This window comes from Anomaloglossus baeobatrachus, chromosome 8, assembly GCF_048569485.1.
Source record: "Anomaloglossus baeobatrachus isolate aAnoBae1 chromosome 8, aAnoBae1.hap1, whole genome shotgun sequence".
Lineage (NCBI taxonomy): Eukaryota > Metazoa > Chordata > Amphibia > Anura > Aromobatidae > Anomaloglossus > Anomaloglossus baeobatrachus.
The window spans coordinates 5,248,682-5,275,002 of NC_134360.1; the positions used below are offsets into that span (position 1 = coordinate 5,248,682).

The following is a 26,321-nucleotide window of genomic DNA, read 5'->3' on the forward strand; positions in this document are numbered from 1 at the left end:
TGGCCTCCACCATGTTTTACAGAGGATGTGGTGTGCCTTGGATCATGTGCCGTTCCCTTTCTTCTCCACACTTTTTTCTTCCCATCATTCTGGTACAGGTTGATCTTTGTCTCATCTGTCCATAGAATACTTTTCCAGAACTGAGCTGGCTTCATGAGGTGTTTTTCAGCAAATGTAACTCTGGCCTGTCTATTTTTGGAATTGATGAATGGTTTGCATCTAGATGTGAACCCTTTGTATTTACTTTCATGGAGTCTTCTCTTTACTGGTGACTTAGAGACAGATACACCTACTTCACTGAGAGTGTTCTGGACTTCAGTTCATGTTGTGAACGGGTTCTTCTTCACCAAAGAAAGTATGCGGCGATCATCCACCACTGTTGTCATCCGTGGACGCCCAGGCCTTTTTGAGTTCCCAAGCTCACCAGTCAATTCCTTTTTTCTCAGAATGTACCCGACTGTTGATTTTGCTACTCCAAGCATGTCTGCTATCTCTGATGGATTTTTTCTTTTTTTTTCAGCCTCAGGATGTTCTGCTTCCTCAATTGAGAGTTCCTTAGACCATATGTTGTCTGGTCACAGCAACAGCTTCCAAATGCAAAACCACACACCTGTAATCAACCCCAGACCTTTTAACTACTTCATTGATAACAGGTTAACGAGGGAGACGCCTTCAGAGTTAATTGCAGCCCTTAGAGTCCCTTGTCCAATTACTTTTGGTCCCTTGAAAAAGAGGAGGCTATGCATTACAGAGCTATGATTCCTAAACCCTTTCTCCGATTTGGATGTGAAAACTCTCATATTGCAGCTGGGAGTGTGCACTTTCAGCCCATATTATATATATATATATATATATATATGATTGTATTTCTGAACATGTTTTTGTAAACAGCTAAAATAAAAAAACTTGTGTCACTGTCCAAATATTTCTGGCCCTGACTGTATTTACATTGAGGTCACAGAAAGCTGAATAAAATGACACCTTGATATCTGTGATCTGATGTCTTAATCCACATTTTTATAATATGTAAATGACTTGTTAAGATCTAAGGGACATCACTGCCCCGCCCAGAGACTCCACCTCCAGAGATTATTGCACATGACAGGGGGAGTTAGCAGTGTGAGACATGTAATGACTGACAGTCCTCTCTCCTGATCTACATGGCTCATACTGGTAATGCCCGTCATTTATAATAATGCCTGGAGGTGGAGTCTCAGGGAGATCTATGTCCGGCCCATAGATCTTAACAGCTTATTGACATTAAGAAAAACATGTCTAATTTCAGAAAAATTCATCACATATATTGGTCTCATTTTATTCAGCTTCTTATGACCTACATGTCCATATGGACGGCTCAGGAGGGATGATCCTACTGACAGATCCCCTTTAAGTCATTGGTTATATTCATTAATAATTGGAACACAGACAGACGCGATATTGTATGAAGTTTATTTCGTTGAACATGTGCTGCTGATGATGACACAGATCGGCTGTCAGAACCGTCATTAACTGGATACACAAACGTTTTCAGAAAAATGTTGTGAATATTGAACAAAGCAAAGAGCAATAAGCAGAAGAAATAGATATTTACTGAATCCAAATCACAGGATAACGGCGCTGTGCACACGACTGCTGGTAACTCACGACTGCTGGTATACGACGGTAAAATGCATGGTCCATTTATTGAGAAAACCAAGGTGTGGGTTACATAAGCTGTATATATTATATCATTATTTTTTTTTTAGTCGGGGCCTCTCGACTCTTCCCCAACAGATGATGTTGGGGTGAAGGGAAGGACCGGGCCATTGTGAGACTCCTGGTGCCAGTCTGTGGAAATGACTGAATCATTGTTTGGCTGAAAGGTAAAAAAATGCCACAAAACCACTATAAGCTTTGGTTAAAAAAAAAGAAAAGAAAAAAAAAAAAGCTCGGTTGGACGGACAGTTCTGTCCTTTTTTACCATCGGTCGGTCCCTGGTGGCTTTTAAAGTAGGTTTTTCCCTGAAAAGCAGCAATGTTTTAGAGTCAAACATCTATGGCTGAAGATCTCACTGGGGCCATCAGTAACTGAAGGGAGCCGACTGGTTTTGTCGGACCGCTCACGAAATAAACATCTGTGTACCTGAGCACCTGTGATACTCGGCTGAGCACCAAGCGTACCCGAGCACCCATGATACTTGGCTGAGCACCAAGTGTACCTGAGCAGCCGTGATACTGAGCTAAGCACTGAGCGTACCCAAGCAGCTGCGATACTTGGCTGAGCACCGAGCGTACCCAAGCAGCTGCAATACTTGGCTGAGCACCGAGCGTACCCAAGCAGCTGCAATACTTGGCTGAGCATTGAACGAACCTGCACACCCGCAATGCTCGATCCAGTATCCAGCAGTGGGGCGCGCGCTCATCATTAGCATTCAGGTAACCACTATGGTCAATATATTTAAAAAGAAATGAACACGAGCAGCGAGACCGCAAGAAACAGCCACAAAGCCCCGCACAACACAACCCAGAGATTATTTACTTGGGGCACTTTGGAATGTGTTTTTGATGTTTTTTGTCAGAAAGATGTAATATAAAATGCAAAAAAGAAAAACCCATTTGAAAATGCTAAGTGTGAACACCCGCAGGGGGCACAAACATGCACAAGATGGCTCCATTAAAAAAATAACCATGGCTAAGGACAACCAAAAGTCAGGAACCGCTGACGTTACAAGACGTCAAACTTTATCACCTATTAAATGAGTCCATGAAAGAACAATCACTTTATATCTTTGCATATTCATGAACGTCAACAATAACACTGATCTGTAAACATCACACATTGCAGTAATCGATGTGTGGCGGTAATGTCACTGCTCCGGGGTGATCTATGGTGAGATGATGGCAACAATCGATGTGTGGCGGTAATGTCACTGATTCGGGGTGATCTATGGTGAGATGATGGCAACAATCTATGTGTGGCGGTAATGTCACTGCTCCGGGGTGATCTATGGTGAGATGATGGCAACAATCGATGTGTGGCGGTAATGTCACTGCTCCGGGGTGATCTATGGTGAGATGATGGCAACAATCGATGTGTGGCGGTAATGTCACTGCTCCGGGGTGATCTATGGTGAGATGATGGCAACAATCGATGTGTGGCGGTAATGTCACTGCTCCGGGGTGATCTATGGTGAGATGATGGCAACAATCGATGTGTAACGGTAATGTCACTGCTTCGGGGTGATCTATGGTGAGATGATGGTAGTAATATATGTGTGGCGGTAATGTCACTGCTCCGGGGTGATCTATGGTGAGATGATGGCAACAATCGATGTGTGGCGGTAATGTCACTGCTCCGGGGTGATCTATGGTGAGATGATGGCGGTAATGTATGTGTGGCGGTAACGTCACTGCTCCGGGGTGATCTATGGTGAGATGATGGCAATAATCGGTGTGTGGCGGTAACGTCACTGCTCCGGGGTGATCTATGGTGAGAGATGACGGCTCCTCCATAGCTCACTCATAATGGAGTGCGTTCTATGTGGATGGAGTCATTATGTAAATCACTAGTTTCCAGTTACTTTATATCCTACACAAGCTCTGAAGTATAGATTTTTTTTATATATATATTTTTTTATAAGATTTATGTTTACAGGGAGATAAAATAAAATTAAACTTTTTGTTTTCATTAACAGTTGTCCAGGATTAAAAAAAAAAACAAAAAAAACAAAAAACAAAAACCCCAAAACAAAACCACAAACCCTTGCGTAATGCACCCACGGTGGATGTGGCAGACACGCGAGTGCTGTGATATCGGACCCCGTCCATGGACGATGGCGGCGCCGCTGCTGTTTTCGCGCCGCTGCTGTTTTCTAATCCTGGACAAGTCGTCTCATCACGGAAGCATTAGCCAAATATAAAAGTAAATCTTTTCTGCAAAAGTAAAAATGTAAAGTGAAGCCGGAGAGAAAATAATATTGTATGATTTAATAGAGACAAGGCGAGCGCGTTCTACTATTAGCAGCCGGGGAGCGCCACGGAGCCACGTCCTGTTATTGCACGCTCACAATGGCGGGGCTTTGAGGTTAGATCACTTCATCATCACTCATGTCCCAGATCTGAAAGGAGAGAGGTAACAAGGAGGAATTAGTGACAACACGCATAATGGACGTTGTATCAAAAGACAAACAATGGCCGCAGAATGAATCCACATCGAACATTAGCTCCACAGACAGTAATCGCTGCTCATGTTCTTGTGAAGGGTTTTGATGTCCATAGAATTTGCCATTAATGTGGGGCTGGCGGGTCCGGACCACCGTGAACAGCTCGCTCCGACCGCTCCCCCCTGCGTCATTCACTTTAATGGGGCTGCAAAGTCAGACACAAAGTCCGAATTTTTGCTCATTCCCAGTATTGTAAATTGTGTCATCGTCGTATCCTGGCATCTTTCATCTTTAACAGACTTGTTTAGTTATTAAAAAAAAAAAGTTCAAATGTCCTTAAAAGGGTTTTTTCTGGCCACAAAACAAACAAAAGAAAAACAAACAATCAATCTAGGTGTCAGTGTAATGAGACCTCAAAAGCCCTTGGATACCTGTATTTTTGCACTGGAGCCCCCCTTCCGCCTCTTGGCGCCATCCTTGTGGTCTGCTATTGTGTACACTCGACTTCCTGCCCAGTCTACCTGCCCTCTGACATTCAGCGCCCTCACCCCCGCCCAGAGCGCCTACAACTCCTGATCAGTGCGCCCACACAAACGCACCCTCACCCCCGCCCAGAGAGCCCACACCCCGCCCAAAGCGTCACAACCACTGCTCAGAGCACCCGCACCCCTAACCAGAGTGCCTACACCAATGCACTCTCACCCCCTGTCCAGAGTGCCTACACCAACGCGCCCTCACCCCCTGCCCAGAAAGCCCACACCCCTGATCAGAGTGCCCACACAAACACACCCTCACCTTCGCCCAGAGTGCCCACACCCCTGATCAGAGTGCCTACACAAACGCACCCTCACCCCCGCCCAGAGAGCCCACACCCCGCCCAAAGCGTCACAGACTCTGCTCAGAGCACCCGCGCCCCAACCAGAGTACCTAAACCAACGTGCCCTCACCCCCTGCCAAGAGCACCCACACCAATGCCCAGAGCGCCCGCAACCAGAGCGCCCACACAATGCACCCTCACCCCAACTAAGGTGCCCACAATTCCCAGTGCATTTACACCTCCCGCCCAGGGTGCCCACAACCCCTGCCCAGAGCGCCCACACTAACGCCCCCACACCACCTACAGAGCACTATCTTGAGACTCCTACATAGTCTCTTGATGGATAAATCGCTGATTCGCTACCCTGAGACTTTCCTGTAGTCAACGTTAAACACCGGGTCAGTGCAGCAATGTGTCATATAATGCATTCCTTTATTATCATGTAATCTAGTGTCATCCAAGGCAATGCCCCCTTTGGCTCTCTAATCACTAGTTCATAAGCTTCCCATAGAGCTCTATGGAGCCTGCACCGCCTCTGCTCTCCCTTCTATACACATCCCCAGACACGGACATGTTGCGGAGGTTCACAGACCGGCGTCCCATGGTATCACCCTACAGAGCGCAGAGTCCTGCCTCATACCTGCAGGTCTGTACATGGCCGACAGGCAATGATATCTCTACACTGTGCATTATGGGACGGTAACAAAAGTAAAGAGCTGGAGGTCACATGGCCACATGTAACGTGGCCATATATAAACGCTCAGGAACGGAGGGTAATTAACGGAAAGTGAATTATGAAATCTCTCTAATCCTTACAGCGATTTTCCCACATCTGGATTTCTGGAAACAGACCGGGGTCGTCCCATTCACACATAAACCTCCTATTGCTTTCTTAAAGGCATTGTCATGGATTAGAAAAATAGAAGGGTCCGAAGAGAATAAAGCAATATCCGGCAGTCACTAACATTATTTTGGAATGAACACTTTTATTCTCACTTTTTATTTTGTAAAAGTTACATTTTTATATCCTTCGATATCACAAAAAACTCAAAAAGTCCAACTAAATCACTAAAAGCGGTAATATATTGTATCACTCCGTGTGATAATCAGTGCATATACGGAGCCCCCGGCAGCCATCACTGCCGATAGATCCGCCGGCTATCCTGCACATTCAGTGCACAGGAAAACGACCGTTACATCATTCACTTTACACTTGACTTCTAATAACATAGCACTGAGCCCCCAGCTCATGTGTTGCCCGTGCAGAGGTGTCCTCAGGGGTACGCAGCGGCACAGGCAGCAGATATTGCATCAGCAGTGATTAGAACACAATATACAGCCATGGAACTCGCTCTGTCTGCAATAAACTTTCCTACATTCATGATCTTTTCATCACTAAAAACTTTCCTTCCTTGCCATCACAGAAACCTGGCTCGCCCCCTCCGACACTGCCTCTCCTGGCTCGCCCCCTCCGACACTGCCTCTCCTGGCTCGCCCCCTCCGACACTGCCTCTCCCGGCTCGCCCCCTCCGACACTGCCTCTCCCGGCTCGCCCCCTCCGACACTGCCTCTCCCGGCTCGCCCCCTCCGACACTGCCTCTCCCGGCTCGCCCCCTCCGACACTGCCTCTCCCGGCTCGCCCCCTCCGACACTGCCTCTCCCGGCTCGCCCCCTCCGACACTGCCTCTCCCGGCTCGCCCCCTCCGACACTGCCTCTCCCGGCTCACCCCCTCCGACACTGCCTCTCCCGGCTCACCCCCTCCGACACTGCCCCTCCCGGCTCACCCCCTCCGACACTGCCCCTCCCGGCTCACCCCCTCTGACACTGCCCCTCCCGGCTCACTCCCTCTGACACTGCCTCTCCCGGCTCACCCCCTCTGACACTGCCTCTCCCGGCTCATCCCCTCTGACACAGCCTCTCCTGGCTCACTCCCTCTGACACTGCCTCTCCTGGCTCACCCCCTCTGACACTGCCTCTCCTGGCTCACTCCCTCTGACACTGCCTCTCCCGGCTCACCCCCTCTGACACTGCCTCTCCTGGCTCACTCCCTCTGACACTGCCTCTCCTGGCTCACTCCCTCTGACACTGCCTCTCCTGGCTCACCCCCTCTGACACAGCCCCTCCTGGCTCACCTCCTCTGACACTGCCTCTCCTGCTGCACTTTCTTATGGCGGTCTCCAACTCACACCCCCCGCCCCAGTAACAAGCATGGTGGAGGAGTTGGTTTGCTCCTGTCCGACCAATGCTCCTTTACACCAATTCCACTACCACCCTCTGTTACTCTTCCCTCTTTTGAGGTGCACTCCGTACGCATCTACGCCCCCTCCAACCTCCAACTGGCTGTCATTTACCGCCCTCCAGGGCCAGCCACTGCCTTTTTTGACCATTTCACCACCTGGCTACTACACTTCCTTTCCACTGACATCCCCACCATCATCATGGGTGATTTCAATATCCCCATTGCCACTTCCCACTCATCTGTCTCCAAACGTCTAACACTCGCTTCCTCCTTCGGCCTCACCCAATGGTCCTCTGCAGCTACTCACAAAGATGGCCACATGCTGGACCTCATCATCACTCACCTCTGTTCCCATCTAACCTCTCTAACTCACCTCTCCCCCTGTCTGACCACAACCTACCCACATTCTCTTCCCTCTCTTCTCCAAGTAGGCAACCCCCCCTCCACAAACTTTCACACCCTTGCAGAAATATCAAACACATTGATTTACACGCCCTTTCTCAGTCCCTTCTCCCTCTCGCAGACATTGCTTCTTCACACGATGCAGATGCTGCTGCAACTTTATACAACACTACAATCTCTGCAGCTCTCGAATCAGCTGCCCCCCTCACACACACCAAAACCCGCACAATCAACAGGCAACCCTGGCACACGAGTCAGACTAAAGAACTGAGACGGGCTTCCAGAATTGCTGAGCGCAGATGGAACACGTCTCATTCCACTGAGCACTTCATTGCATATAAAGAGTCCCTCACCACCTTCAAGTCCACACTCACTGCTGCAAAACAAACCTACTTCTCATCCCTCATATCCTCTGTCTCACAACCCTAAACAGCTATTCAACACTTTCAATTCTCTCCTCCGTCCTCCAGCACCACCTCCCTCTCCTCTCAGCTGAAGACTTTGTCTCTTTTCTTCAAGCAGAAGATTGACAACATCAGAGGAAGCTTTGGCCCACAATCACCACAGCCCCTCATCATAGCTACTCAGACCTCTTCCTCCAAATCCAGCTTCTCCACCATGACAGAAAACAATCTCTCCACTCTACTCTCAAGATCACATCTAACCACCTGTGCACTGGACCCGCTCCCATCGCACCTCATCCCCAACATCACCGCAGTCCTTATCCTACACCGCAGTCCTTAAACCTATCACTAACAAGCGGTGTATTCCCCTCATGCTTTAAACATGCCTCCATTACACCCATCCTCAAAAAGCCCTCCCTTGACCCATCCTCTCCCTTCTCGCCTATGCCTCAAAACTACTGGAACAGCATGTCCATCTTGAATTGTCCTCATACCTCTCCTCCTGCTCCCTCTTTGACCAGCTACACTCTGGCTTCCGACCACATCACTCTATTGAAAATGCCCTAACCAAAGTCACCAATGATCTACTAACCGCCAAAGCCAAGTGACACTACTCTGTCCTCCTCCTCCTGGACCTATCCTCTGCCTTCGACACAGTAGACCATTCCCTCCTACTACAGATTCTCTCGTCTCTGGGCATCACAGACTTGGCCCTATCTTGGATCTTCTCATACCTAACCGACCGAACTTTCAACGTCTCCCATTCTCACACCACTTGCTCATCTCGCCCCATATCTGTCGGTGCCCCCCAAGGTTCAGTTCTTGGACCCCTGCTGTTCTCCATCTACACCTTCGGCCTGGGACAGCTCATAGAGTCCCACGGCTTCCAGTATCCTCTCTATGCAGATGACACACAGATCTACCTCTCTGGATCTGACATCACCTCTCTACTAACCAGAATCCCACAATGTCTGTCTGCTACTTCATCCTTCTCTGAGCGATTCCTAAAGCTTAACATGGACAAAACAGAGTTCATTGTCTTTCCTCCTCCTCACTCATCTCCTCCAACAAGCCTTTCCATCAAACTTGATGTTTGCTCACTCTCCCCAGTCTCACAAGATCGTTGCCTTGGAGTAACCCTCGACTCTGTTCTATCCTTGAAGCCACACATTCAAGCCCTCTTCAACTCATGCAGACTACAACTCAAAAATATCTCCCGGATCCATGCTTTCCTTAACCAAGAATCAGCAAAAACATTAGTGTATGCCCTCATCATCTCCCGCCTCGACTACTGCAACCTCCTGCTCTCTGACCTCCCTTCCAACACTCTTGCACCCCTCCAATCTATCCTAAACTCTGCGGCCCGCTTAATCCACCTCTCCCCTCGCTATTCCCCTGGCCTCGCCACTCTGCCAATCCCTTCACTGGCTTTCTATCGCCCAACGAATCCAGTTCAAAACATTAACCATGACATACAAAGCCATCCACAACCCGTCTCCTCCTTAAATCTGTGACCTAGTCTCCCGGTACCTACCTGCATACAACCTCAGATCCTCACAAGATCTTCTCTACTCTCTTATATTCCTCTTCCCACAATCGCGTACAAGATTTCTCCCGTGCCTCCCCCATACTCTGGAACGCTCTACCTAAGCACATCAGACTCTCCCCTACCGTGGAAAGCTTCAAGAGGAACCTCAAGACCCATCTCTTCCAACAAGCCTACAACCTACAATAGCCCTCAGTCCAGTAGACCACTGCGCAACCAGCTCTGTCCTCACCTATTGTACCATCACCCATTCCCTGTAGACTGTGAGCCCTCGCGGGCAGGGTCCTCTCTCCTCCTGTAGACTGTGAGCCCTCGCGGGCAGGGTCCTCTCTCCTCCTGTAGACTGTGAGCCCTCGCGGGCAGGGTCCTCTCCTCCTATACCAGTCTGTCTTGTACTGTTAATGATTGTTGTATGTATACCCTCTTTCACTGTAAAGCGCCATTGAATAAATGGCACTATAATAAATAAATAATAATAATAATAATAATAATATACAGCCATGGCTGAAAGTGTTGGCACCCTTGAAATTGTTCCATAAAATGAATTATTTCTCCCAGAACATTTTGTTATAAACCGATGTATTTCCTTTGTGTTTACTGAAACGCAAAAAAAAGAAGACAAAAAATAAAAATTGGAGATAATTTCATACAAAACCCCACAAATCTTAATATTTGGTTGCAATAGCTACAATCAGTCGCCTCCTGTCCACGTCCACAAGCTTCTTACGTGGAATCTCTGACTCTTCTTTATAAATGTCTCCAGGTCTCTCATATCTGAGGGCGTCTTCTCTTCTCTTCACCCAATTTTCAGATCTCTCCTCAGGTGTCAATGGGATTTAGATCTGGACTCATTGCGGCCTGTTCAGATCTCTCCAGCGCTTTAGTTCCATCCATTTCTGGGGCTTTTTAAAGTCTTTGGGGTCATTGTCCTGCTGGAGACCCCTGACCTAGGACTCATCCAGCTTTCGGACACAAAATCCTCTGGTAATCTGCAGACTTCATGATGCCTTGGATACAGTCAAGGCCCACCAGTGCCAGAGGCCGGAAAACAAGCCCAAAACATCTCTGACCTCCTCCATATGTGACTGTAGGTGCTGTGTTCTTTACTTTGTAGGCCTCATTCTGTTTTGGTAAACAGTAGAATGATTTGCTTTACCAAAAAGCTCTATCTTGGTCTCCTCTGTCCACAAGACAATTTCCAGAAGGTATTTGGCCAGCTTGAATTTCTTTGGACCTCAATTGGGGCGACTTATACACCAGACTATTCTGTGTTACAACCTTTCATCAATTTTTCTCTGCTTTCCACGTCCAGTGAGATCAGCTACAGTGCCATGTGTTGTAAACTTCCTGATTATGTTGTGCACCATGGTGGACAAAGGAACATCAAGATCTCTGGAGATGGACTTGTAACCTGAGATTGTGGATATTTTTCAACATTTTTGGTTCTCTTGTCCTCAGAGAGTTCTTCTCCATTTTCTGTTCTCCATGCTTAATATGACACACACAAACACACAATGCAAAGATGGAGTCAACTTCTCCCCTTATCTGATTTCATGTGTGATTTTCATATTGCCCACACCTGTTACTTGCCACAGGAGAGTTTGAAAGAGCATCACATGCTGAGAACAAAGTTGTTTACCCACAATTTTGAAAAAGTGCAAACAATTATATGCAGCCCATTTTTGGGGTTGTGTGTGAAATTATGTCCAATTTGCCTTTTTCTTTTTTTTGTGTTCATCCATTACACATAAAGGAAATAAACATGGATAGGACAAGAATGAAAGTCTACAATTATATTATTATTATTTATTATAGCGCCATTTATTCCATGGCGCTTTACAAGTGAAAAGGGTATACATAAAAACAAGTACAACAATCATTAACAATACAAGGCACAGACTGGTGCAGGAGGAGAGAGGACCCTGCCCGCGAGTGCTCACATTCTACAGGAGGAGAGAGAATCCTGCCCGCGAGGGCTCACATTCTACAGGAGGAGAGAGAATCCTGCCTGCGAGGGCTCACAGTCTACAGGAGGAGAGAGAAGCCTGCCCGCGAGTGCTCACATTCTACAGGAGGAGAGAGGACCCTGCCCGCGAGTGCTCACATTCTACAGGAGGAGAGAGGACCCTGCCCACGAGGGCTCACAGTCTACAGGAGGAGAGAGGACCCTGCCCGCGAGGGCTCACAGTCTACAGGACGAGAAAAGACCCTGCCCGCGAGGGCTCACAGTCTACAGGAGGAGAGAGGATCCTACCCGCGAGGGCTCACAGTCTACAGGAGGAATTTTGTATCACACAGGTAGAAGAGAAGACCGGGTTTATGCCGCGCTAAAAACCACTGATGCGTGTAAATTAAAAGATTTCCTTTTTATTTGACAGTTCCTACGCGTTTCAGAGACATCCGTCTTCTTCCTCAGGAAAAGAAATCATCATTGATTTGAAGCTTTCCACGGTAGGAGAGAGTCTGATATGCTGAGGTAGAGCATTCTAGAGGGGAAGCACGGGAGAAAGCTTGTATGCGATTGTGGGAAGAGGAGATAAGAGAGGAGCAGAGAAGGAGATCTTGTGAGGATCTAAGGTTGCGTGCAGGTAGGTACCGGGAGACTAGGTCACAGATGTAGGGAGGAGACAGGTTGTGGATGGCTTTGTATGTCATGGTTAGTGTTTTGAACTGGAGTCGTTGGGTGATGGGAAGCCAGTGAAGGGATTGGCAGAGTGGCGAGGCTGGGGAGTAGCGAGGAATAGCTGGGGAATCTACATATAGTAGATAAGACTAACTCCAATATGTATATAATTGTAGACTTTCAGACTATTTAACAGACTTTCCCTGACGAAGCCGTGCTTTCAGCGATACGTGTGGGGCTCTAATATACATGTATCAGTAAATGTGAAGCTAATACTAAGGACTGATGCATAACGTATCCCTTCCATGGACGATGCAAAAGAAGCAGAGGACATGTATAATGTATAACCGGTAGAGAAGGGAACTGACCCAACCCAAGCCGACAGACACAAGTCTTACTTCAACCTACATAACTGTGCGATTCTTCAGACTGAACGCTACTGATCAGATCTATACGTTGCCCTTCAACTTTTTCTTTGCTTAGTAACTAAAGCAATAGTAGTCACAGCAGATGGACAAGAAAATGGTTTTTTTTTTGGTTGTTTTAAAAAAATAAAAAAAAAAACAATAATCCCTTGTTTCCAATCATGGAAACCCCTTTTAAATAATTTCAGCTCCAGCAGCAGGAGCGGCACGCTGCCGATGAGGAGTGATGTGTAGCAAGTGAGGAGCGGCACACTGCCGATGAGGAGTGATGTGTAGCAAGTGAGGAGCGGCGTGCTGCCGATGAGGAGTGATGTGTAGCAAGTGAGGAGCGGCGTGCTGCCGATGAGGAGTGATGTGTAGCAAGTGAGGAGCAGCGTGCTGCCGATGAGGAGTGATGTGTAGCAAGTGAGGAGCAGCGCGCTGCCGGTGAGGAGTGATGTGCAGCAAGTGAGGAGCAGCGCGCTGCCGGTGAGGAGTGATGTGTAGCAAGTGAGGAGCAGCGTGCTGCCGATGAGGAGTGATGTGTAGCAAGTGAGGAGCAGCGTGCTGCCGATGAGGAGTGATGTGTAGCAAGTGAGGAGCAGCACGCTGCCGGTGAGGAGTGATGTGCAGCAAGTGAGGAGCAGCGTGCTGCCGGTGAGGAGTGATGTGTAGCAAGTGAGGAGCAGCGCGCTGACGGTGAGGAGTGATGTGTAGCAAGTGAGGAGCGGCGTGCTGCCGGCGAGGAGTGATGTGTAGCAAGTGAGGAGCAGCGTGCAGCCGGCGAGGAGTGATGTGTAGCAAGTGAGGAGCAGCGTGCTGCCGGTGAGGAGTGATGTGTAGCAAGTGAGGAGCAGCGTGCTGCCGGTGAGGAGTGATGTGTAGCAAGTGAGGAGCAGCGTGCTGCCGGTGAGGAGTGATGTGCAGCAAGTGAGGAGCGGCACGCTGCCGGTGAGGAGTGATGTGTAGCAAGTGAGGAGCAGCGTGCTGCCGATGAGGAGTGATGTGTAGCAAGTGAGGAGCAGCGTGCTGCCGGTGAGGAGTGATGTGTAGCAAGTGAGGAGCAGCACGCAGCCGATGAGGAGTGATGTGTAGCAAGTGAGGAGCAGCGTGCTGCCGATGAGGAGTGATGTGTAGCAAGTGAGGAGCAGCGTGCTGCCGGTGAGGAGTGATGTGTAGCAAGTGAGGAGCAGCGTGCTGCCGATGAGGAGTGATGCGTAGCCGGTGAGGAGTGATGTGTAGCAAGTGAGGAGCAGCGTGCTGCCGGTGAGGAGTGATGTGTAGCAAGTGAGGAGCAGCGTGCTGCCGGTGAGGAGTGATGTGCAGCAAGTGAGGAGCGGCACGCTGCCGGTAAGAAGTGATGTGTAGCAAGTGAGGAGCAGCGTGCTGCCGATGAGGAGTGATGTGTAGCAAGTGAGGAGCAGCGTGCTGCCGGTGAGGAGTGATGTGTAGCAAGTGAGGAGCAGCACGCAGCCGATGAGGAGTGATGTGTAGCAAGTGAGGAGCAGCGTGCTGCCGATGAGGAGTGATGTGTAGCAAGTGAGGAGCAGCGTGCTGCCGGTGAGGAGTGATGTGTAGCAAGTGAGGAGCAGCGTGCTGCCGGTGAGGAGTGATGTGTAGCAAGTGAGGAGCAGCGTGCTGCCGATGAGGAGTGATGCGTAGCCGGTGAGGAGTGATGTGTAGCAAGTGAGGAGCAGCACGCAGCCGATGAGGAGTGATGTGTAGCAAGTGAGGAGCAGCGTGCTGCCGATGAGGAGTGATGTGTAGCAAGTGAGGAGCAGCGTGCTGCCGGTGAGGAGTGATGTGTAGCAAGTGAGGAGCAGCACGCAGCCGATGAGTGATGTGTAGCAAGTGAGGAGCAGCGTGCTGCCGATGAGGAGTGATGTGTAGCAAGTGAGGAGCAGCGTGCTGCCGGTGAGGAGTGATGTGTAGCAAGTGAGGAGCAGCGTGCTGCCGATGAGGAGTGATGCGTAGCCGGTGAGGAGTGATGTGTAGCAAGTGAGGAGCAGCACGCAGCCGGTGAGGAGTGATGTGTAGCAAGTGAGGAGCAGCGCGCAGTCGGTCAGGAGCGATGTGTTAGCCGGTGAGGAGCAGTGTGTTAGCCGGTGAGGAGCAGTGTGTTAGCCGGTGCGGAGCAGTGTGTTAGCCGGTGAGGAGCAGTGTGTTAGCCGGTGAGGAGCAGTGTGTTAGCCGGTGAGGAGCAGTGTGTTAGCCGGTGAGGAGCAGTGTGTTAGCCGGTGAGGAGCAGTGTGTTAGCCGGTGAGGAGCAGTGTGTTAGCCGGTGAGGAGCAGTGTGTTAGCCGGTGAGGAGCAGTGTGTTAGCCGGTGAGGAGCAGTGTGTTAGCCGGTGAGGAGCAGTGTGTTAGCCGGTGAGGAGCAGTGTGTTAGCCGGTGAGGAGCGGTGTGTTAGCCGGTGAGGAGCAGTGTGTTAGCCGGTGAGGAGCAGCCGGTGAGGAGCAGCGCGCAGCCGATGTATAGCCGGTGAGGAGCGGTGTGTTAGCCGGTGAGGAGCAGCCGGTGAGGAGCAGCGCGCAGCCGATGTATAGCCGGTGAGGAGCGGTGTGTTAGCCGGTGAGGAGCAGCGCGCAGCCGATGTATAGCCGGTGAGGAGCGATGTATAGCCGGTGAGGAACAGAGCGGAGCCGGTAAGGAGCAGTGCGTAGCTGGTGACGAGTGATGTTTTAGCCGGCGAGGAGCAGCTGTCGGAAATCTAAATTCTTCGTGGTTACCCTTGGAGTCTGTCGGGAAATTCAGGCAACCCAGGTTCTTCAATAAAACCAGGCCTTCATTTCTCAAATATTTATGTTACTAAGGGCAATGTTTAATTTCAAGGTCTGTTACATAGACAATTAATGACAATATAGCGGTGGATGAGAAACAGCCTCGTAAAAGCAGGACAGAGAAGACACTAGAGAGAAACGTTGCACGTCCATGTAACCTGTCCTGATGAATACAATCCACGCCCTGAGAAAAGCCCCAGCCGGATCTCCTTCCTGGTCTCCAACCTTAGGTAGAAACACACAAGCCTCATTCTCTTTGTGTTCCATTTAAAAAGCAATTTGGGCATCCGGCAACAAGAAATGACGAGGAGAACAATGCAGCCACACAGGCTGTTTGCTTTCCCAATTATTAAAAGGGAAGGATAGATTGTTCTGTAATTGACTTGACGAGACTTTTGCCAAAGAAAACACATGAAAATGTCAGGCGGGTCAGTTGGCTCCGAGTCTTGATAAATACCTATTGTTTTACTGAAGACAATTCCAAGACACGGAACAAGGTGAATGGAATGGACGTTACACAAACAATATCCCATCGTGAAGAAAAGGATACCGGTGTCCAGCAGGGGATCATAGCAACAAGGACTACTCCTAAAGCACCGATCAGGCGCTAGCATTGGGTTCAGATGGGGGGGGGAATCAAACCCAAAAAAACACCGGGCATCTGTTTACATGGAGAAGGTTTCACAACATTTGCAATGAAATCTATGGCAGAGATCCGAAGAATCTTGCCTCAGATCTACAGTGTAAACAGTCAAGGGGTCAGCACGAGGGGCCCCTCAATTTAGGCACATGTTTAACCAGATTCTGCACTTAGACTAGTGGAAACAGCAGAGTTAAATGTTGAGCCCCAGGCTGTTCTCCCATAGAACTGGGACCCCTGTTACCTTGGCGGGTCTATCACTACTCTTTTCTAACCAAATTCTCATTTTCAAATAATATAGAGTATTTGAGTATTCACTGATGGCTATTATACAAATATCCAAAGTAGAGCATTGGAGAAGCTAGGCTCCACCTCCAGGACTCGCGCCTATCGGTAGGTCGAGCAAGCAAAGTCCATGACATGTAAAGAACCAGCGAATCACAGCAGGGCCGATCACCTCTGCAATCAATCTTTGGGTTCCCTTTGGTAATGACTGGTGTGGTCACCATTTAACACCTAGCCAGTGGAAGAACCCTGATGGATGATGGATTAGAGGCAATAAGTAAAAACACCACTTAGCCTCAGACTCTATGGATCCAGGTTTGCGGAGTGTGACATCAAATCTAGCCTGGGGAAAGCGGGATTTTACACTTTTTGCATGAACTAAAATGAAAAAGTATTGAACATGTGTGTAAATTACTGTAAAATAAGAGAACAAAGCTCAAGCAACATCTAGAAAAAAAAAAAGAAATCAGGGCTATGACAGTGTCAGCAGTGAAGCATTTGGAGCAGGCGAGGATCATAGAGATTGATAGTGCGCCTGCGCTATACTGATCCCCGGACTCGCTCTGCGCTCGGTGTGCCATAGTGGCACATTGCGCGCGGGGGGGGGGGGGGGGGGGGTCGAGTGCTTCCTCTTAAATTCAGCTCATAGTGAAATCTGAGAAGCGTCACAATTATGGAAATAATGGAGACCTACAATTACTCTCCAGACAAATCCGATCCGTATCTATTACTCTAGTACAGAGGTCTCTGTTCAGAGCCGGGAGCTTTGCATTACAGTGCGCCGCACCGACATTAGCCAAACAAACCGGATTCACTCCAGATATGATCGGAGGACTGAGGTTTCTACTGTGCAAACATCTCCTGGCCTGGAGACGACGGCGGGTGACAGGGTTTACCATCATACGATGGGGGAGGGTAATCCATCATATAGTCACATCACAGTGCCGGCGTACAACAGAGGGGTGTACAGGCCACGATTACTATGCACAATCTCCAGTAGGCGAGGGTCGGCAGACCGTTCTGGTAGGCAATGCGGAAACTGTGAAGGACAGAAATAGAGAGAAGCTTCACATCTACAGCTTTCTGTGAGATGAAACTTTGATAATCATCTCCTAGTTTATTAAGAGCTGATGAAAGCCACATTCCTGCGAAACGTAGATGTAACCTGACATTAGTAAGACTCGGCTGTAGAGGATAGGAGCTCGTCTGCTGACTATGATGTCCCGATCCCATTTACTGGAAACAAATAGACTATCAAATCATTTATATTTCTATAGCACCAACACGTTCCGTAGCGCTGCACAATTCAGAGACCTGTACAGACAATACAAAGTAACACAATCCCGCACAGGAGGCAGCGTCAATCCCTCTACTATATGGACACTGTAGGGTTCATCTAAAAGTGGCCACAGGTGGCATTATATTTCCTACACCCAGTGGCGTAAATGTCAGACCCGCTGAAGCCGTCACAGGTATCGATTTTGGGCAATAAATTATGTGACGACGGCCGACCTCCGCTCTGATCAGTGTTTGGACTCGGTGACGGCTCCGTCTCTTAATTTACCTGGTTTCACCACAGCGTGAAAAGTGGATTGTTTACACCCAGAAGGAAATGACTGATGTATAGAACATTAAAGAAAATGAAATCTGATCTCGGACCACCCAAGAACAAGACCCCGGGGGTGAAACATATGATCTTTATGGAGTTTGTCAAGAGATTACAGTTGATTTGTGCACAGATAGTCACATTACTCAAGGCGCCACAATAAACCAAACCCAGCGCAAAAAAGAAGAACCCTTCACTAAAGCAAGAACAAAAAGCAACGCAGCGTCGTAATATACCGATGGATTGTAGCGATTTTATTTTTATCTGTTTATAAAGACTCTGATCAGAATGAAGCCCAATCCGCGAGTCTTCATGAGTCCATACAATGGTCAATGATCGGCCTGTTCGGATCTCCGTCGACATACAACCAGCCATAAACAGAGCATTGCGGGGGAAGGGAGGGTGGGCTGTGGTTTTTTTTTATCACAATATGTCCTAGAATGTTTTATCCCCCCCCGGGAGATCCAGAGACTGTGATCGCCTCCTCCGGGCGTCTGATCACATCATGCAGTGCGGCCTATGCATTGTGGTTGTTTCATGGAATACTCGAGCACCCGTGATACTCGGCTGAGCTCTGAGAGTACCCAAGCACCCTGATGATCGATCGACTAACGAGCAGTGCCAAGCAAGCGCTCGTTACTACTAATCATGCCAAACAGGGCCATTTTTTAAGTGTTTATTTTTTTTTTTAGCAGCCATAAATTAGTTAACGTGTCTGTATGGATACCTAGCGTATAGTTTTGTTTTTTTTTACTACTTGTACTCTATTATTTTTTTGCAGTTGGTTTATGTTATGTGAATATATATTGTTAGGATCCCCCCCCCCCCCCAATGAGATCACCGAGGATCTCCAGGGAATATTTATTTTTTTCCTTTACTGATAATTTTTCTCCACTTTAATTATGGCATCTATAGAAGACACCATCCGAGGGGAAATCTGCCCACTGGACTACACCTTGGTATAGGTGGTCTCCTTGACTGGAGACTGCCCTTCCCGTGGTTGTTCCTTCCCGGTGAAAGACCTGGCTAGTTTCCTGCCAGCGTTGAGAAACACGTGATGGTGTCTCCGCGGCTTTCTTATTTGCATACTTCCCAGGGGGCACTGCTCTAGAATCACTGCGTTGAGAAGCACGTGATGGTGTCTCCGCAGTGGATATGTTGATCTCCCTAAGGTCAACAATGCTTGCTTAAGTGGACTACAAGTCACTGGCAGAGCTGATCTGGTTCTGCCAGGGCCCAGCCGCTCCGCAATGCTGGCAGACAAGCGGTGACATTGTGCCGATGCCTCTGTACTCTACAGCACTCATAGAGCCCTGTGTAGCCGATGTAGCGTCAACCCCGCACCGTCATTTTACAACAGCGCAGGGTTGCAGCTCTGAGCCAAGTGCTGTAGATTCAATGTTGTTCTTCATGATCGGGGTAAAACTTCTCAAAAGCCTCCATACACATTAGATGGTTGTAGACCAAATGACGATTTGGCCGATAGCATCTTGAGCGCTCTCCCATGTACCGGGGCACTCATACGGCAAGTGCGCCTGTGTTCTCGATAACAGAGCTGCTGACAGCCATCTTTGCCAGCGTCTTACCTCCAGGAGAACAAAGATCAGTAGTCCAATATCGGACATGCCATTCGACATCTCCCCCAACAGTCAGTTGACCTCAGAAAAATAAAATAGCCAAGTAGGTAGGTCAGACATGTTTGAAAGTGAGAGTCTGATCGGCCTGACCACTGGATTTTAGAACATAGGATTTGCTTAAGGCAGGAGCCCCCCTTAAGTATCTCAGTATTTAGTATCCCATGTGAATGATATGTCAAGGCCCAGATAGAGTAAAGGTAGTCTACTCCTCCAACACTATGGCCAGTCCCGGAATCCCAGAAGAAGCCCCATAGGTAGAAGCATGTTCTCCAGCACCTCCGGCACTATGGCTAGTCCCGTAATCCCAGAAGAAGCCCCATAGGTAGAAGCATGTTCTCCAGCACTATGGCCAGTCTCGAAATCCAAGAAGAAACCCCATAGGTAGGAGCATGTTCTCCAGCACCTCCAGCACTATGGCCAGTCCCGAAATCCAAGAAGAAGCCCCATAGGTAGGAGCATGTTCTCCAGCACCTCCAGCACTATGGCCAGTCCCGAAATCCCAGAAGAAGCCCCATAGGTATGAGCATGTTTTCCAGCACCTCCAGCATAGTGACGAGAGAAGCCTCCAGTCATCAGCTGCATCTCGCCTGAAGCGCGATGGATCTGTTCCCTGACAGCTGCCAGTTCTGTATTTTTAGGTTGTGAAGGGATCAGCCTTAACACCCAGCCAAAGTTAATGAGTCTACGGTGAATATATTCATTATGGCTGTGAATCTCCCAAAAATCCCGAATAAATCCTTGTTCTTATTTCCCCACTTAGGTCGTCCCCGGGGCCTGTGAGTCCACACTTGGCCTCGAGTTATTCAAGGTCTGGGTCACTCGTCCCCCCTTCACAGATCGTGTGGATACAACTCGTTCACTCGGCAGAACCCGGCGCAGCCTTTCTATTCATTAAATGTTGGCTCAGATGTGCACTTTTCAGCCTAATGGACTTGGAAAATGGATGCTCGGTATGAATTGCAGAAGCCACTTAATGCTGCTCCTCTTTGCCACGGCCCCACCAGAAATAGCTGATTTTAGCGTGTGGTAACTTGAGGCACATCTCTAAAGAATCTTAAAGGAGTCGTACCTATATAAATACATTGCTCTGACAGTGTTCACAAACAGAAGAGACACAAGAGGAAGACATTAATAAGGAGCAATTCTGATTTCTCCTTGAAGTATTATTCCAGAAACGTGGAAATCCCACTGAAAGTCCTACGCACTATGGCCCGGAAAAGTCAAAGTATTTCCGCCAGATTTATGGCATTTACCCGCCAGTCCTAATAAAAATGGATGGAGTTGTGGCAGGACAGAGCCGTGGTAGGATGAAGCCGTTGCAGAATGGATCCGTGGCAGGATGGAGCCGTGGCTGCGGACACCTGGCATATTCATCAGTAGTGGCGTCTAACAGGATAAATGTGACTCCAGTGAGGAGCAGCGTGGCACGCTCCACTGAGGAGATGCCGGATTCATTAAGTGGCGTGCACCTCAGTGAATTTGGTGCAACCTATTCCTGCAAATGCCTTAATAAGAGGCGTATGAAACACCAAGTTTAATGAATAGGGGTCGATGTGTGTTCTAATATAACACAGCCTACGTCAAATAGCCAAACCAATTAAAGGGGCCATGCAGACCCTCTGTGCCGCCCAATCTGATGCATGACCAACACCTAGAAAGTAAGCGATTAGAAAAGGCCACGTGCACAGTATGTCCAATGTCAGAGCGGGCGGCAGCGAGGGGCGGCACAGGCCGATGGGACGTGTCCTGCTGTCTTTTTATAAATCATTATTCAGCTCCTCTCCTCCAGACAGAGGACATATTCGTCATGAAGAAGTCACATTAGATGAAGGTCCTGGTCAAGACTCAAACATCTCCACAATGTTCAGCGATGATCGCGTCTGTAGGAGGATGGTGAGCGACATCTTCAGATAAATGCAGGAGAACAGTTAGATTTGCTACTAGGTAGAAAATTACCAATCGATTGTGGTCTAAAATAGGCCCTGTCCATGTTACAGGCCTGAGCCTGAGCACTGGTCATCTGGGATCACGACTGATGGAGAAAAGTGGAGCTGCGTTTACATACTAAGGCCTTGTGAATGTGGAAACGGGATTCTTCATCCACATCAGATGGCATCAATAGCATGTGACAACAATCCTTTTCAAAAGATATTGTCCCAAGGATTTGGTTTGGATTCAAGGGTCAAAATTGCAAAAGATTGAGACTCAGGGGTCCAAATTGCAAAATGATTAGCCGAGTTTCATGCTCTATATTCACCCACACCAACCATGTAAGACGAAAGACAGTCATGCTTAGTGTGACTGTGGAACCAGGGGAGGGTAAACTCCTGCAGATTGGTACTTCACACCTGTGCTGCCACTGAGCCACTGCTCCGATCTGTGCACTACCAGGGGAGGGTAAACTCCTGCAGATTGGTAGCTCAGACCTGCGCTGCCACTGTGCCACTGCTCCGATCTGTGCACTACCAGGGGAGGGTAAACTCCTGCAGATTGGTAGTTCAGACCTGCGCTGCCACTGTGCCACTGCTCCGATATGTGCACTACCAGGGGATGGTAAACTCCTGCAAATTGGTAGTTCAGACCTGCGCTGCCACTGTGCCACTGCTCCGATCTGTGCACTACCAGGGGAGAGTAAACTCCTGCAGATTGGTAGTTCAGACCTGTGCTGCCACTGCTCTGATCTGCACACTACCAGGGGAGGGTAAACTCCTGCAGATTGATACTTCAGACCTGTGCTGCCACTGTTCCGATCTGTGCACTACCAGGGGAGGGTAAACTCCTGCAGATTGGTAGTTCAGACCTGCGCTGCCACTGTGCCACTGCTCCGATCTGTGCACTACCAGTGGATGGTAAACTCCTGCAGACTGGTAGTTCAGACCTGCACTGCCACTGCTCCAATCTGCACACTACCAGGGGATGGTAAACTCCTGCAGATTGGTAGTTCAGACCTGTGCTGCCACTGCTCCGATCTGCACACTACCAGGGGAGGGTAAACTCCTGCAGATTGGTAGTTCAGACCTGTGCTGCCACTGCTCCGATCTGTGCACACTACCAGGGGAGGGTAAACTCCTGCAGATTGGTACTTCAGACCTGTGCTGCCACTGTGCCACTGCTCCGATCTGTGCACTACCAGGGGAAGGTAAACTTCTGCAGATTGGTAGTTCAGACCTGTGCTGCCACTGTGCCACTGCTCCGATCTGTGCACTACCAGGGGAGGGTAAACTCCTGCAGATTGGTAGTTCAGACCTGCAGCACTGTGGCAGCGCAGGTCTAATCTGTGGACGCTACCAAGCTGCCATCAGTGGTAACATCACCTCTGCAACATGGAAGCAGCGCAGGGGCACCGTGGCCAGATCTAGCCAGCCAGACAACTTCAGAAAGGTTTATCAGACTGTAAGCATAGAGCTGGCTAGTGGCGTGCGCTCCTCACCCGGGCAAGCGACCACTCACTCAAACTGCAGGGTGACCGGTAACCAGGGAAACCAGCTGTGCACTGCAGAATTAGAAATTCCTCTGTTTTTGAGAACACAGTATTTTTATTAAAAAGGGAATTTTTAAAGTTGATGGCTTTTACAAGCGATGACATGTTAACCACATATTTTGGTCTGAGCAGTGGAGGATAATGAAGACACATTGCCGGCGCAGCGCTGAACGTTCTTGGAAGGTGCAATATTTTGTTTTTATTTATATACTTTCTGCATCTTCACGGAGACATTTAATAGAACTTATCCGCAACCACTTAAGAAAATATTGCTCCTTCAGAATCACTTTGGTTACTCATTTTTCAAAATATGTTTTTGTAAATAATCAGCGGCTTCTAAAGCGAATAGGTTGTATTTTCCTTCCAACCTCCCTCTAGAAGCCCCCGAGAGCGCTGCGGAGAGGGATGAATGCAGCCACTGTGCTCCGTGCACACCGCGGAGCAGTAATTTTCCAGGATCCATCTACATGTGATACAGCTCTGCAATTCCCTTCAGAAACCAATTACAGTTTTATATTAAAATATTGGAAAAAAACCTATTAAATAAAGAAATCTCACAGTAAAATAAACCTGTATAAAAAGGGAAATAAATCATTACTGAAGCCACAGACGAGCTGTAATGAGAATGCATTGTGTGAACTAGGGCTAAGGCGGCCTCTATTACATCCGTTACATTAAATGCACCGTGCAGAATAGTGTAATTATATAATATATATATATATAATATATATATATATATATATATATATATATAATATATATATATCACACCGTATATATATATACACACACACACACACACACACATACATACACACTATATATAGGATAAATCTCAGTGACACACACCTGACTCCTACAAGATAAACGGCTACATTGTGTCCAGATAAAATCACTTCAAAAATGGGTTTCAATTAATGTTACCCCCAACATAGAGCTGAGCAACCGGATTCCAGGTCCATGGCCACGGTGATCGTCCTGGAACAGACGGGGACCTCCTCAGGGCCGGGATACGTGGCCTCCGCGACGTCATGTGTATAGAGAGTAGAGGGAGGTGCGAGTAGCTCTAGTGCCACGGACTCCCGAGATGATCCCTGAACATGGGACCTGTGGACATTTTTGCACAACTCGGCCCCCATACAAATACTAATGCCGGCCAAGCCCACCGATGTCGCCATGTAGAGGCGCTGGCCGAATGATCATTGGGGGAGTTGTCGATCGGGCATGTCCGATTTCAAATCAGTTGATCGTATTTGTTTTCGCAGATAGTCAGATATGTCGTCTGGTGGCTCTCACATTTAACACCGTAACGCTCGGCTAAACAAGCCCTTCTGAGGCCCCCCGTGTGAATGTAGCGGTGGCCGGTCATTTGCACGCCCACGCCGGTCGTTCTTATGGGAGTGCTGGACACCAGCCGAGTGCAGCCCTCATCTCACATCGGGGGTTCCTTTACCAATGAATATAGAGGTAATGGTCGACCATCGCTCCAGTCACTGGTGGCTCTGGTCTTTGGATCTGAGAAGAGGGTAGGTTTGGGAGGGGGGTAACTTTCAAACTTGAAAATACCCCTTTAACTTTCTAAGTTGATTAATTCTGTATATTATGACATTTCAAATAATTGGGAATCATATGGACAAAAGAAGACTTTCCCGTCAGACTTCCATATCGATGGCCTTTATTCAAGAGTATGAGGCAGTAGATAAGAGCAGGACGCCCTGGACCCCAAAAGTGAAGACTGAAGGTGAAGTGATGCAGCAGGGACGAAACGGCAGCGGCTCCTACATGAAATGATTTCTGTTTAGAGGGACTACTGGAGGCGACATGTTTCATCTGGCCCGGTGGAACAATACGACCACATCTGTGATGATCGCTGCTGGAAGACGCGCGTTTCATGCTGTAATCCACAAACTGAACGTGCAAGCTCAAACTTGTCTATTCATAATGTGCACTCACTTTCATCAGTCTTTCCATCTTCTAGTTGCCAGATGTCATCTGTCTCAGTTCACAGGCACATGTATAGGAAGACGAACAATAAAAGAATGAGGAGCTCAGAGGACACGGCCAAGTGCCACAGAGAGCAAATCAAATTGGAAGCTTCAAGAGAAAGCCAAACTTTATATTCCCCTAAAATATAAGGAGCGGCCGAGTCCCCCAGAATCCTGCTGTTGTGCATGCCGTCCGATCACGATGAAGATTTACAGGCAGCAGCGGATTTACACCTCATTGGCACAGACTGTCTGGTGTCTTATGGCTCCCGTGCACAATAGAGTAATGCCGGCCGAACCTGCCGATATTGATGGATTCACCCGACAGTCTGATGTGAACGGGGGCGCTGGTCAACTGACGGTTGGGGTACACAGTGATCAGGGCATGTCTGACTTCACACTGCCGATCACATTGTTCTCCTGTAGATCTGTAGATAAGTCGCCGGTCAATATGTCAGCCGGTGGCCTTCTCCTAGAGAACACGAGATCTCAGCTGATCGAGCACTCCGGTGTATGAGGGAGTCAGCGGAGATGGCTGCCCAACAGTCAGCCGAAGCAGCATTAGGCCGACAGCGTCTAATGTGCAACACCGGATCCAGACTCCACCAAGGGGGCATATTCTATATAGGATAGCATGACATGTCACTTCTCCGGACAGGTATGAACCTTTGCCATCATCCCCTCGTGCATCAATGGGCGTCCTCCTTTCATTCCAAAAGTATTTATTAGCATTCTGTGAACATATAAATATACATATATTTCACATATGAATACACACAGATACATTTATTCAGCTATTGACTGGACAAATGTATTGGCATACAAGTCTTGCCAAATTCAAGTTCTCCGTTATCCCACCGGTGTATAACCTCCGGCCTCTCGATACTTACCAACGTGTGAAAGAACGACTGGGTCATTCCAAAGAGCTGACCGACACCTGCGCGGTCCTATACCAGGACGACCAGTGCAATAACCCAGGTTTTCACATTTCACCCTTCCTAAATTTTCCACAATCACCTGTTACAGGTATTGTTGAAAAATGGAAGTGTTTAAGAACCACGGAAACTCTGCCACGGAATGGCTGACTGTAAAGTTAGAGTTGTACCGAAGAGCAAAATCATAAGAGTCTGCAACACTCCACTGACAAGTGCAGAGATCCAAACCCTCCTGGCATTAACATCAGCACTAAAACTAGGTGGCGGGAACTTAAGTGCATGAGTTTCTATAGCCGAGCAACTATATACAAGACTTATATCCCTTAGCATAATGTAAGGTTAGTGTCATGTGTTGGATTGATCCGGCAGTGGCCTCCTGTGCTGTGCTGCGTTTC

General features: G+C 48.5%; 1 protein-coding gene across 1 annotated transcript in view; it reads right to left on the reverse strand.

The window, feature by feature from the left end:
- Positions 1 to 1,435: 1,435 nt before the first annotated feature.
- Positions 1,436 to 26,321, reverse strand: part of ATG7 (autophagy related 7) — a 228,439-nt gene continuing 203,553 nt past the window's right edge. The window contains exon 19 of the mRNA XM_075321265.1: positions 1,436 to 4,096. Within this exon, the coding sequence (XP_075177380.1) occupies positions 4,064 to 4,096 (33 nt within the window). The 3' untranslated portion in view covers positions 1,436 to 4,063. The remainder of the gene's footprint in view (positions 4,097 to 26,321) is intronic.